At 39.5% G+C, this 12995-nt stretch overlaps 1 protein-coding gene across 7 annotated transcripts in view; it reads left to right on the forward strand.

The window, feature by feature from the left end:
- LOC126195139 (rho GTPase-activating protein 17-like) overlaps nt 1-12291 on the forward strand; it is a 354101-nt gene extending 341810 nt beyond the window's left edge. For 6 of the 7 annotated variants that reach the window (XM_049933640.1, XM_049933639.1, XM_049933638.1 and 3 more), the window contains 2 exons: nt 4229-4355; nt 9486-12291. In XM_049933640.1, the coding sequence (XP_049789597.1) occupies nt 4229-4350 (122 nt within the window). In that variant the 3' untranslated portion in view covers nt 4351-4355; nt 9486-12291. Of the gene's footprint in view, nt 1-4228; nt 4356-9485 lie in introns of those variants that run through there. The other variant, XM_049933643.1, reaches the window with a different exon arrangement.
- The last annotated feature ends 704 nt before the right edge of the window (nt 12292-12995 follow it).

The following is a 12995-nucleotide window of genomic DNA, read 5'->3' on the forward strand; positions in this document are numbered from 1 at the left end:
AGTTATTCTTTGACTTAGCTTTTGTTAGTTATTCCGTGCTGTTCAAGTCTACACAATTCATTCGTGTGTGTAGTGTTAAGTTATTGCTAAATATATGTGGGAATAAAGGAATTGTTTTCTCCAACACCCACATTTGGTGACCCCGACGTGATCTCGGGGTATCCTTTCAGTAATCGTATATACGGTGTGTCGTCTGTGACTGTGCATACCTCTAGTGGTGCGATACAGTGGTGTCCACAGTACCAGATGACATCTCACAGGTGGAAGCAGTGACAAAGGCCATTGATTGTGATGCCCACGCGCATGTGCAACAGTGTGATAGTGATTTGCGTGATCTATTGCAACAAGAGAAAGGATTGAAGCTACAGCTCGTGACATTTCCTGAAGCAAGCATTGAGTTGTACTGTGACGTAGCAAGAGGGAAGATACGTCCATTTGTGCCACAGCAGTTCAGAACACAGGCAATTGCATCAATGCACAATCTGTCACACCCAGGAGTAAGAGCTACACTCAGATTGGTCAAACAAAAATTTGTATGGCCAGGTATGCACACAGACTGTAAAACATTTGTGAAGCAATGCTTGGTGTGCCAGAGGAATAAAATCACACAGCACATCAGGGCACCATTAGGCACATTTCTTCCACCAAATCAGCGTTTTGACCATGTGCATGTTGACATCATCGGCCCACTCTCGACATTGGAAGGCTACAGTTATGCCTCACGGCGATTGACATATTTACGAGGTGGCCTGAGGCATTTCCAATGAAGGAAATCACTGCAGAAACTATAGCTCAAACATTTTTTCGTGGTTGGATTGCCCGGTTTGGAGTTCCACTGAGAATTACAACTGATGAAGGATGACAATTTGAAGCCTACATTTTCAAAGCATTGGCTACGTTATTAGGTACGAAATGCATACGCACCACGGCATACCACCCCGCATCAAATGGCACGGTTGAGCGTCTTCATCGACAGTTAAAGGCAGCACTGAGATGTCACAACACCGAATTGGACAGAGGCACTACCTATCGTACTTTTGGGTCTACGAACGTCATTCAAAAGTGATCTGAAAGCAACAGTTGCAGAACTGGTGTATGGACAAACGTTACGCCTACCTGGAGAATTTCTGCACAGCATGGCAGATGATACAATCACAGCCTCAGAATTTGCCACAAGATTAAGAGAGCATATTCGCCAATTGAGACCAACAATGCCTAGAAACCAGCTTGGAAGACACTCGTTCGTTTTTGCGGAGCTAGACAAGTGCACGCATGTATTCTTATGCAATGATACTGTGTAAACCACCGCAGCCACCATATAATGGACCATATCTGGTAGTCAGTAGGGATACCAATACTTTCCGCATAATGATTAACGGTACACCCACCCCAGTTGCAGTGTACCGTATCAAGCCTGCATTTCTGGACGCAACAGACACCACAGCTACCACTGAACACAAACCAGAGAAGACAGGAGAAGCTACAAGATGTGTTCCTGTACCCCATGAACACTACAACGCTCAGCGAACACCAGTCACTGCAATACCAAGACCGACGTTGAGGACTACTACACCACTCCCTGACACAACCACTGACACACGTGACGCACTGCCCGGTTTCAAGAAAGAAGTAGTTACAAGAGCTGGACGGCGTGTGAAATTTAATCTGCGGTATTGTTAGCATTAAAGGGGGGAGTCATGTAGTGACCTATTTCTGACAATCGGTCCCTACAAGTGTACAGTGCTTCATAAACATTCCGTGAAGTGTTAATTTACGTGCAGTGATATAGTTATTCTTTGACTTAGCTTTTGTTAGTTATTCCGTGCTGTTCATGTCTACACAATTCATTCATGTGAGTAGTGTTAAGTTATTGCTAAATATATGTGGGAATAAAGGAATTGTTTTCTCCAACACCACATTTGGTGACCCACAAATATATTATCTTCATTTAATACACAGCAATATATAACCTAACAATCACCAAACACAAATTTATAGCAACACCTATTTTTCACTGCAAATTAAGAATTTCTAGCTGTACTAGCAGCAGTTACCTACTAATGAAATATCACAATAACTATGGCCATTAAGGAAGTGGTAGGTGTTGCATCATGAAACTGAATAATTAAACTTTAAGATGTTCGAGAATGTGAGTTTATTACCCATTGGCTTCTTTAAAAAGTGTTTGGGAAAGATCGCAGCACACTCTCAAATGAGCTGCTGATGCGCCTTGCACACACCGGCAACTACGCTTCCCTCCACTCGCTCCATACCAAAATGTTAAAAAGCGCAACTTATTTTAAATGCACTATAGCATCCTATATGCAGTCTCTTTTACAGATGTACCACACTTCCCAAAATTCTTCCAATAAACTAAAGTTGACCATTCGTATTTCCTACCACAGTCCTCATACGTATGTTTCATTTGATGTCGTTTTGCTGTGTTACACCCAGATATTTAAATGACATTATTGTGTCAAGCAGGACACTGCTAATGCTGTATCTAAACAGTACGGGTTTACGTTTCCCTCATCCACATTAACTTAGGTTTTTTTAGATTTAGAACAAGCTGTCATTTATCACAGCAACTAGAAATTTTGTCTAAGTTGTTTGGTACGCTCCTAGGGTCACTCAACTTCAACGACTTCCCGTACACCACAGCATCATTATCAGAAAACCGCAGATTACTGCCCCCCCCCCCCTCCAGATCATTTATATAGAAAATATTAGCAGCCATATCACACCTTAGAAGGTTGGTTAAAGAATGGCAAACCTACATTTATAGCACTTGTAGATCTATAGAAAGCTTTTGATAATGTTTACTGAAATACAGCTTTTGAAATTCCGAAGGTTGCAGGGGTAAAATACAGGGAACCATAGGTTATGCACAACTTGTGCAGAAACCAGACTGCAATTTTAGGAATTGAAGGACATGAAATGGAAGCAGTGGTTGAGAAGGGAGTAAATAATGTCGTGTGACTACGGCCTCCCGTCGGGTAGACCGTTCACCATGTGCAAGTCTTTCGATTTGACGCCACTTCGGTGACTTGCGCGTTGATGGGGCCAAAATAATGATGATGATTAGGACAACACAACACCCAGTCCCTGAGCGGAGAAAATCTTCGACCCAGCCGGGAATCGAACCCGGGTCCTTAGGATTGATATTCTCTCGCGCTGACCCCTCAGCTACCGAGGGCGGACGAGAAGGGAGTGAGACAGGCTTATCCCCAATGTTGTCTGATCTGTACATCCCCGATGTTATCCAGTCTATATGTTGAGCAAGTAGAAAAGGGAATTCAGGGAGAAGAAATAAAACTTTAAGGTTTACTGATAATACTGTAATTCTGTCAGAGGGGCCAAAGGGCTTGGAAGAGCAATTGAATGGAATGGAATGGATATTGTCTTTAAAGGAAGTTGTAAAATGAAAATCAACAAAAGTAAAATGAAGGTAATGGTATGAAGCAAGATTAAATTAGGCAAAGCTTTGAGACACTAACAGATGACTTTTGTTATTTGGACAGCGGAATAAGCGGCTGTGGCCAAAGAAGAGAGAATATAATATGCAGAATCACAGTAGCAAGGAAACATTTCTGAAAGAGAGAACTAAATGTGCTATGAAGTCTTTTCCGAAGGTATCTGTCTGGAATACAGCCTTGTATGGAAGTGAAACATGGAAGGTAAGCTGTTCTGACAGGAAGACAATTGAAGATTTTGAAATTTGGTGCTACAAAAGAATGCTGAAAATTAAGTAGATAAGCTGAAAAACGAATGAAGAGGCACTGAATCATAATTCGGGAGAAAAGAAATTTGTGGTGCAACTTGACTGAAAGAAGGTACTGACTGATTGGTCACATCCTGAGGCATTTCAGAGTTATCAGTTGTGTAACACAGGTAAGTATAGGGGTAACAATTGTAGAGGGAAACCAAGAGATGAACACAGTAAGTAGATTCAGAAGGAGTAGGTTGCAGTATTTACTTGGAGATGAAGAGTTCTGCACAGGGTAGACTAGTCTGAAGAGCTACCTAAGTAGTCTTTGACAGAAGATCACAACAGCAACAGTTGGGTAGTTATGAGCTCACAGTGCCTGCTTATCATAAACAGACCTACTTGCATACTGTTCTATTATGTGTGCTATTATACTATAAATTGCTCATTATTTACCATGTTACATTTAATATTTTAAGTAGTTGGTCTTGTTCCATGAGTAATTTGTTTTAATGTTTATAGCTGTGAGCTGTACTGAATCGACAGTGAGTTCTCTCAAACCACCAACAAAGCCACCAAGACCTGGACCTCCACCTCCACAGCCGCCACCTCGCAGAGACAGCATAGAGAGCACAGATCTTTGACATTGGTAAGAATGTAGGGACATTTCGAGGTAGTGTGTGTCTCAGTTTTATAATGGCAGTATTTGTGTGTTCTCACAAAGAGAAGTTAAATGAAGTAACTGCAACCATTTTGTAAGTAATCAAAACGTGTTTGTCCTGGTGCTGATTTGATTTCTTTGCTTCCTTTTGGTCCCTGCAGTTACCCAGCTAGTCAGATTCACAAGTAAATTTCCATTTCACTTTAGCTATTGTAGTGTGCCCCTGTTAGATGTATACAGTGCATCCAGCAAAGGAGTCTGTAATTTCAAAATTAAATAAGATCTATAAATTATTGTAATGAAAGGTATGTTTATTGTGAAAGCTGTAAGAATGTTATATGGAAGCTAAACAGAAGTTTCAAAATAGTCGAAAAGCTGCTAATAGATGGTGCTGTAATCGCACTACCTATTGCCTATAAATAGTGTGCCGCAGCTCATAGCAATCAGTTCCACCATTGAAACTTGAAAGGAGGTTAGCATACTGGAGGAAGAGGTTGAAATCATGTATTTCATTGAACAACATATTTTTGTGCTAATGGAATGCCACGGTTTGGAACGCAGTCCTAAGGCAATAAGGCACAGTTTTCAAATAGAATTTAATGTTCCGAAAAGACCCAATGTGAAAACCATACGCAAGCTCTTCACCAAATTCCAATGGAAAGACAGTGTGGCTTATAATAGAAGGGAACATTGGCCCCAGGCAAACTGTTGTTCCTCCTGAAAATGTCACCATGGTTTCTGGAATTATTCAGCAAAATCCAAGGAAATCCATTGGAAGAATTGCAGCAGAGACTGGTTTGAGCTTTCTGGCACTCAGAAGGTGTAGACGCAGGGCCAACACGTTTCCATTCAAAATACGAAGCCATCAGGCCATACCTGTACGAGCTGTGTCACAGAGGGCTGACTTCACCATTCAGATTCTCACAGCGATTGATAATGAAGGATTTGGTATTGGCTACTTCTGGTTCACAGATGAAGCTCACTTCCAAGTGAACGGAGTTGTGAATAAGCAAAACTGGTAATTTTGGGGTTCTGAAAACTCCCATTTGTCTGAAGTGAAACAACCGCATTTCCCCAAAGTTACTGTTTGGGCAGCAGTATACAGCACAGGCATTATTGGCTCTGTTTTCATGCAAGAAGTGATCACTAGTGCACATCACATTGCAGTTTTTGAACAATTTGTCACCACACCAGGCACTGAGTGGTTCACCCAAGATAGGGCTTAGACTACGTATCACCAAACAGGTGCCTCACTTTCTTGATAAATACTGCAGGAATAGAGTCATTGTGTTGGAGTATTGCAAATTTTCTGATGCAGGGTTGGATTGGCCTCCATATTCGCCTGATCTGACTTCTTGTGACCACTTTTTGTGGGGCACATTAAAAAGGCACTGTCTACAAGAACCATCCTGCCATTACTGGACGATCTAGAATCAGCAGTCTTGTGTGGCATCTGAATCCATTTCGAATGAGACACTGCAGGATGTGATGGCAAATTTCATTTTTGCTTTGTGCTGCCTCCATCCAGCGAATGGTGGACATTTCAAAAACACTGTGGTGTGCTTGCAGAAGATGAATTTAGTTATGCATGCTGATACTGTACAAACTGCACAGTGTACAATGCCATCAGCCATCAGCTTTTCGAACTATTTTGAAACTTCTGTATAAAGTTCTTACAGCTTTTACAATAAACATACCTCTTGTTGAACTTGTTATTGATCTTAATTTCGGAGATATTTAATTTTGAAATCAGGGACTTCTTTGCAGTACACTCTCTCTCTCTCTCTCTCTCTCTCTCTCTCTCTCTCTCTCTCTCTCTCTGTGTGTGTGTGTGTGTGTGTGTGTGTGTGTGTGTGTGTGTGTGTGTGTTCAGAGTAGAGTTTGTTGACTTCTAGTAGCTCCGAACAAATCCACATGAAATACAATTATCTTCTGACTGTGCTACTGCAAATTAATTGGACTTCTTCAGCATTGCAGTCTTGAAAATGCTTCAACAAATGAATAACCTTCTCAAGTAAATCAGAAGCGTTTCTTCTGGAATAATCTTTGTATATTATCCACTAAGATACAACTTCTTCCATCCACAATTTAGAAACACAGCATGACATCATCTTCTTCTTCTTTTTCTTCTTCTTCCTCTTCTTCTTTTGAAGGGGCCAGCTAAGGACCATGATCCTGGTGTGATTGTCTTCTGTACTCACCATCTGTTTTAATCCGTCTCAGAATTTTTTTCTAGGTCTTCCTCTCCTGACTCTCGAGTTTATCTGTCAAGCCTTTCCTGTTCAGATTCAAGCATTCTGAGGCATATAGGACTTCAGGGTGGATAACTGTTTGGTAATGTTTTAGTTTGGAATTGTAAGGTAGGCATTTATTATAGATATTCCTGGTTAATCGATATGCTAATTGTTACATATTAATCCGAGTTGCTAGTGCCGTTCCTTCTGATAGATTAGGTTCCAACCATTCTCCTAGATACTTGAATGTGTCAACTTTCTCAATTTGACCTTGTCCCAGCTGTAGTTCGCTGGGAGTATCACTGATGTTGGAGAGGTATTTTGTCTTTTCTAGTGACAATTGAAGTCCTACCTTGGCAGCCTGGAGTTTTAGCATATTAAGCTGCTTTACTGCTACTTCCACTGGGCTTCCTATAAGTGCCAGATCATCTGCAAAGGCTAAACAGTCTACTACTAGTGCCTTCTGTTTGTTTCCCAGTTAAATACTGCTCGGTCTGTTTTGTACTTCCATTTCTTTTCACCACTCTCTGGTCACCTTGTCCAGCGCACTGTTGAAGAGAAGAAGTTAAAATCCATCTCCCTGTTTAACCTCCTGTCTTCATCTCAAAGCTTTTTGAAAGTGTTCCTGTGAACTTTACTCATGACCTAGTGTTACTCAGGGTCTTTTGGATAGGGCTGTGGGTTTTCTGGTCCAGGCCAATTTCCTGCAAAATTCTCATAAGGGTATGTCTGCCTATTGTATTGTATACTTTCTTGAAGTCAACGAAAGTAACTACGTATTGTTTATTTGCTAGTTTAATTTGACTTGATACTGGCTTCAAGTTAAGGATCTGCTCAACACAAGAACATCCTTTTCTAGAACCACCCGGATAATCTCCAAGTTTTGGGTCGAATTGAGGTCTGGCTCTGTTCATAATGTCTTAGATAATATCTTATAGGTATTCCTGGAGAGTCAGCACACCTCTTGAGAGATGAGGTGTCAATTGCAATATCACCATGAGGATGAGCTACCTGTGTGGGCTTTGTGTATGTTCCTTGTGCTGTCATCCTGAGTTTGAGTAATGAAGCCCACCGCCAAATAACTGCACACAACATTACAAAACACTGTGACATTGATGCAAAACAGAAGAAGAATACTGAAATTTAATCAGTTTTACTCTAATCTCAGAACTTGAGCTGTATGAGGGGTGTTCAAAAGAAAGGTACAAAACAACACTGTGGTCATAATTAAAGGTATCAATGAGAGCCCTCTATAATTGTTGATGTCAGTCAAATCACCCTTCTTGGGTAAAGGATGGATCAGATCAGATGTCCAGTCATCTGGTAACTTCTCAGTATCCCAAATGTTCTGTAGGATCTCAGTCAAGTTGATGATTGCTTTGTCTCCAGCCTGCTTCCACAGCTCTGCAACTATAACGTCTTCTCCTGGTGCTTTGTTATTCTTCAGGGACTGAGTTACGTGTTTTACTACCTTTTTTGTTGGAGAGTGAGAGTTTGTTTGTCTGGGACTGTCTTGATAGATAAAGGAGGTTTTAGGGGACTCACAGTTGAGATTCTCAAAATATTTGGCCAATATGCGGCAATTGTCTTTGTCATTATAGGCTGTGTTTCCATCTGGTCTTCTGAAGTGTAAGCTGGGTGGGGCATAGCTTTTAAGGTTTCGCTTGAAGGTTTAATAAAAGTTTCTCGTGTTATTCTTCTTGAAGTCTTCATGTAATTGAGTCAATTGGTCCTGAGTGTACTGATGTTTAACCTGCCTTATGGTTTTGGCAGTTAGCTGCACTGTTCTATGAAATACCCCTTATTTGTTTCGGACTTCTGTGAGCTCCATTTTAGCCAAGCTGCTTGTCTCTTTGCGATCGCTTGGTCACAGGTACTTTCTGTTTATTTAGTGGGGCGACTTCTGTTGTGGCTTTTACTAATTTGTCCCTTAGTTGGTCCCATTCTGTTCCATGATAATGTGCATCCACGCATCTCCAAGGTCACACCAAGTTTAATGGCCAAGTTCAAGTGGCAGCAGCTTGAGCATCCACCCTACAGCCCAGACATGTCGCCCTGAGACCTCCGTGTGTTTAGTCTGCTGAAAAAAACTTCAAAGGGAAGCTCTTCAGTTCAAATGACGAACTGAAGGACACAATGGACGACTAGCTCCTGTCACAGCCACAGGACTTCTGGAAACAGGGAATCCTAAGGCTCATGAAACAGTGGTATACTTTTGCTTGGCCTCTGGTGACTGCTTTTGAATAAAGACCACAGTGTTGTTTTGTACCTTTCTTTTGAACACCCCTCATACAGCTCAAGTTCTGAGATTAGAGTGAAACTGATTAAATTTCAGTATTCTTCTTCTGTTTTGCATCAATGTCACAGTGTTTTGTAATGTTGTGTGCAGTTATTTGGCAGTGGGCTTCATTACTCAAACTCAGGATCACAGCACAAGGAACATACACAAAGCCCACACAGGTAGCTCATCCTCATGGTGATATTGCAATTGACGTCTCATCTCTCAAGAGGTGTGCTGACTCTCCAGGAATTTGTTACAAGCAAAAAGAGAGATAACAAACTCTCCAAGCAGATTCATATTCTTGATTACTAAATCGTTATATAGGTAAACAACTGCAACCATAGTATGTCAGCTAGGTAGACATTACATTACATGTTGTGTTGCAATTTGTTACTTGCTGTATCACTGTTACCCCCCTCCAGATTCTGTCCTGTATTTGTCCTGCCTGATCTACTGTCTTCAGAAACACAAACAGTTTTATATATTAATGATTATAACAACCATCCTATATACAATTTCTTATGCAGGAACATGTAATGCAGCTTGTGATGTGTGTATTTTGAATTATCTAAATGAGGTGTCCATAGTGTTCTTCTGTTGCAGATTTCAAGAGCTTGCAGGAAGCTCATCTGCCTTATACCAAATGAAGCATTTGTAAGCATCAAAAGCATTTTTTTACATTCATAATGTATATGGGTAATATAAAATACAAACGAAGCAAACCACAAAAAGATCCAGCATGATAGCAAAGACTCAGGAACTTTGGTGCAGACCGTTGTTGTACCCTTATGTTTCATTGTAACTTGTAAATTAGCTATGTAACATATTGAACACAACTGAGGTTGGTTACTATAGAAAACTGTATCCCGAAAGAATGTTAAAAGAACTGTATATTTATGAATGTAAAGTAGTTCAAATTTGTAGTTTCTTTGCATATATACTGTGATTATAATTTAATATCTTTTTGTAAAATACATCTCTTTTTGTGGATGTGTCCTATGCAATCTGACTGGATAACAGTATTTATCCTATAAATACTGAATGTGATATGTGCAATTATTGTCTTATATAAAATTTTATTTTGTATTAGTTTAAAGTTTCTTTTCTGACTCCCATAGTGTTTGTATTACACTGCAAGACTGTTTACACTAATGAATGTCATTTATAATGAGTCATTTTACACATTGTTAATTTAATGTGTATGGACATTTGATGGCTATTTTAAATTAAATATGGCATTTTTTTAAGGAGTAGGTCTTTTTAGTCATATAACAAATGACCCTTATGTAAACAATCTTAAAGTAGTCTAGAAAGGAAACTTTCAATAAATATTTTTGTTATGCATTTATTAGAAACTACAGGAGCTCAAAAAATTTTGTTTGAAGTGGAAGCTTGTAAATTTGTGTGTTTGTTTATTAGAAAAAACTAATTTGCTCATATTTCTTGTGTGTGGTTGAACATACCCAGCAATACCCTCCATCCTATCTGACTTCACTAATTCCAGAGCTGCAGTTAACTTGACAGGCAATGCTAATTCCCAGTGCATTCTTTTAGAAGTACATTGTTATAGAGTGTAATATTATGAAGACTTAAATTTAAAATTTGGACTTTAGGTTCATCTCAGGAGACTGTGTGCTTGCATAGGAAATGTGCTGCTTGTATATGGAAGTAATATCAACATTGCAACTCCAGATAATTGTGGAAATGAGATGTCACTTGTGAACTGGAAGAAGAGCCCAAATAAAGTTCATGCAACATTTATTATTTCCTCAAAATCCAAGAAAATGCTGGACTGGCGCACACATTCTGCATAATTATCTGATTACAGTTCCTTTCTGAACTGATAGTGGTACCTTGGACAACTGCATGGTCCCCTTTGACCGTGCAGTATTGCACATGGATACCAGGTGCAAGGTAGGTTGATGGAGTCAACCAGACTGACAATCAACATGACCTCTTTAAAAGGTAACTCTTGGTTGCAAAGTTGAAATTAAGGATGACCCTATGATGAAATGAGTACTGATTAAGGTGCTGTCCCTGCCCCCCCCCCCTCCCCTGTGGCAGGGCTTTAGTCTGAATGTAGATAACTAAGAAAGAAAAAGAGAAAATAAGAACCTCTGATTTGCAGATTGCAGACTAGTTACGAGAGATACTTAAATCTGGTTGTTGAACAACATATTATGAGAACATATATGTTAGAGAGAAGACAGGAATAGCATGTAAGGTCAAAATCTAATGTGTGCTGTCGGTTAATGTTATTTGGATCAAGCTGATTCTAGACAGTGAAGGCTGTTTTGTTGGCCAGTGAAGCAGGGACAGGGAATATTAGATGTTTGGGATGTTATTCCGTGACCTGGAATTGCAGGCAACACCAGATATTTGTAGCCTGAGGGGACTTTGATGAAGCCAGTTCCCAGCATAGCACATAACAGCTTTGGGAAGAATTATGCATACACGGAATTTTCCCTTTTGTAGGATCAGTAGCTAGCAGAAGTGGCACTGTCACTTTTGAGTTGCTCAACCTTGGTGGTGGGAGAGAGGTAGGGATTAATAAAGAAGCTGACCTGGCAGGTGTCATAGTTACTGCCCACTGATGTCTCACAAGCCTTTTGGATAACTATTCTCCAGAGACTGACAGTGGTAGTTGTTTTGTAGCATAAAACACTTCGTTTCCAAGAAAGAACTGATTAATTTCACTGTTAAGAAACCATCAGCTATCTTTAAGGACCATGTCTCTTAATCCATACTTCTTGTACTGTTGACTGGTGACATCTTCCTTGAAGTACAATGTGCAAAGAGTTTTAAAATACCATTCTGCTTTGTTGTTGTATCACTCCCTTTAAAATTGATAATTGTATATTCCGACTCTCAGTATATTACGAAGTATTCAATTTCACTTCATTTAATCAGTATAAGATATGCATCACTTTGTGTTCTGATATTATGAAGTAGTGAGCCAATCAGTTTCTGTAAACGGAATAAAATATTCTGAATATACATTTGAAAATTTAAGAGTAGAAGTGGAAATAATTTCTTCTAATTGAAACAAGTTTAATTTACAGCTTCACCATTGTATATGCCACCTGAGCTTCTATTTGTACGGAAAAAGTGCCTTTCCACTTTGCTATTTTGTTCCTGTTGTTGAAAAAGTCAAGCATAGCATTTAAAGAAACAATTCTTCTCTCTTTTTATTGTCTAAAATAGTACTATGGCCAACTTTTTTAAATATGTTATGTGCCTCTCTAAATACTAATGTAAGGACAATAAGCTGTTTCCTGAATACTCTGACAGTACTGTATGTAAAATGCCACACATTTATAAATTCTCTGGATTCCATGTCACTTACAAATAACTGTTTTATGATGGTTGCCCTTTGATATTGTTCTAGAATAAAGATGTGTGGTGTTAACATTTTGTCTTTATTTAGCAAAAATCTCCCATAATAAGAAAAACCAGCAAAATAATGGTGTATCCTCACAAAAACTGAAGTAGTTTTGCCTTGGACAACAGCTTTTGCCCCAAAACTCATACCAGTGTAAGTATTGCTTGGGATGAAATGTTAAATTAAAAAAAAGAATTGTAATAAGAGCAGCAAATAAAACAGGAATCAGTTTGCAGTTTGAGTAAAAGACACACACACAGAATTTAGACTGGCAATGTAATTCAAAGAAAATGACAGACACCACAAGAGAGATCAGTGAGCTAAGTTCCAGAATAACCACATGATTCCATAATGGTAGAAAGTGTGGATGTGATGAGCAGTGGGATATGTGATGTTTCTGCTCAGAATGCTACAGGTGGATTGTGACCTGGAGAGCATATTCATAATGAGGAGAAAATAACTTCAAAATAAAGAACGTGTGGCATGATTGACCTCACACGTAAATGTCTTGTAGCCCTTTGTTCCTTATAATCCTCTGCAAAAAAATTCTTGTCACCAATGTGGTCACACATTAAGGATTCATTATGAGAAAGAGTGAGCATTACTCCTTCCAGTTAAGTTAATTACTACACCATTGTGGACTTATCATCTTGTGTTGCAATGCAGTCAAAGAGATTCTCAAAACCAAAATCAATCTTTTCCCAGAAATGGAGGCAGGAGTCTTTTCTTAG

Source organism: Schistocerca nitens, chromosome 7 (assembly GCF_023898315.1).
Source record: "Schistocerca nitens isolate TAMUIC-IGC-003100 chromosome 7, iqSchNite1.1, whole genome shotgun sequence".
NCBI classification, from domain to species: domain Eukaryota; kingdom Metazoa; phylum Arthropoda; class Insecta; order Orthoptera; family Acrididae; genus Schistocerca; species Schistocerca nitens.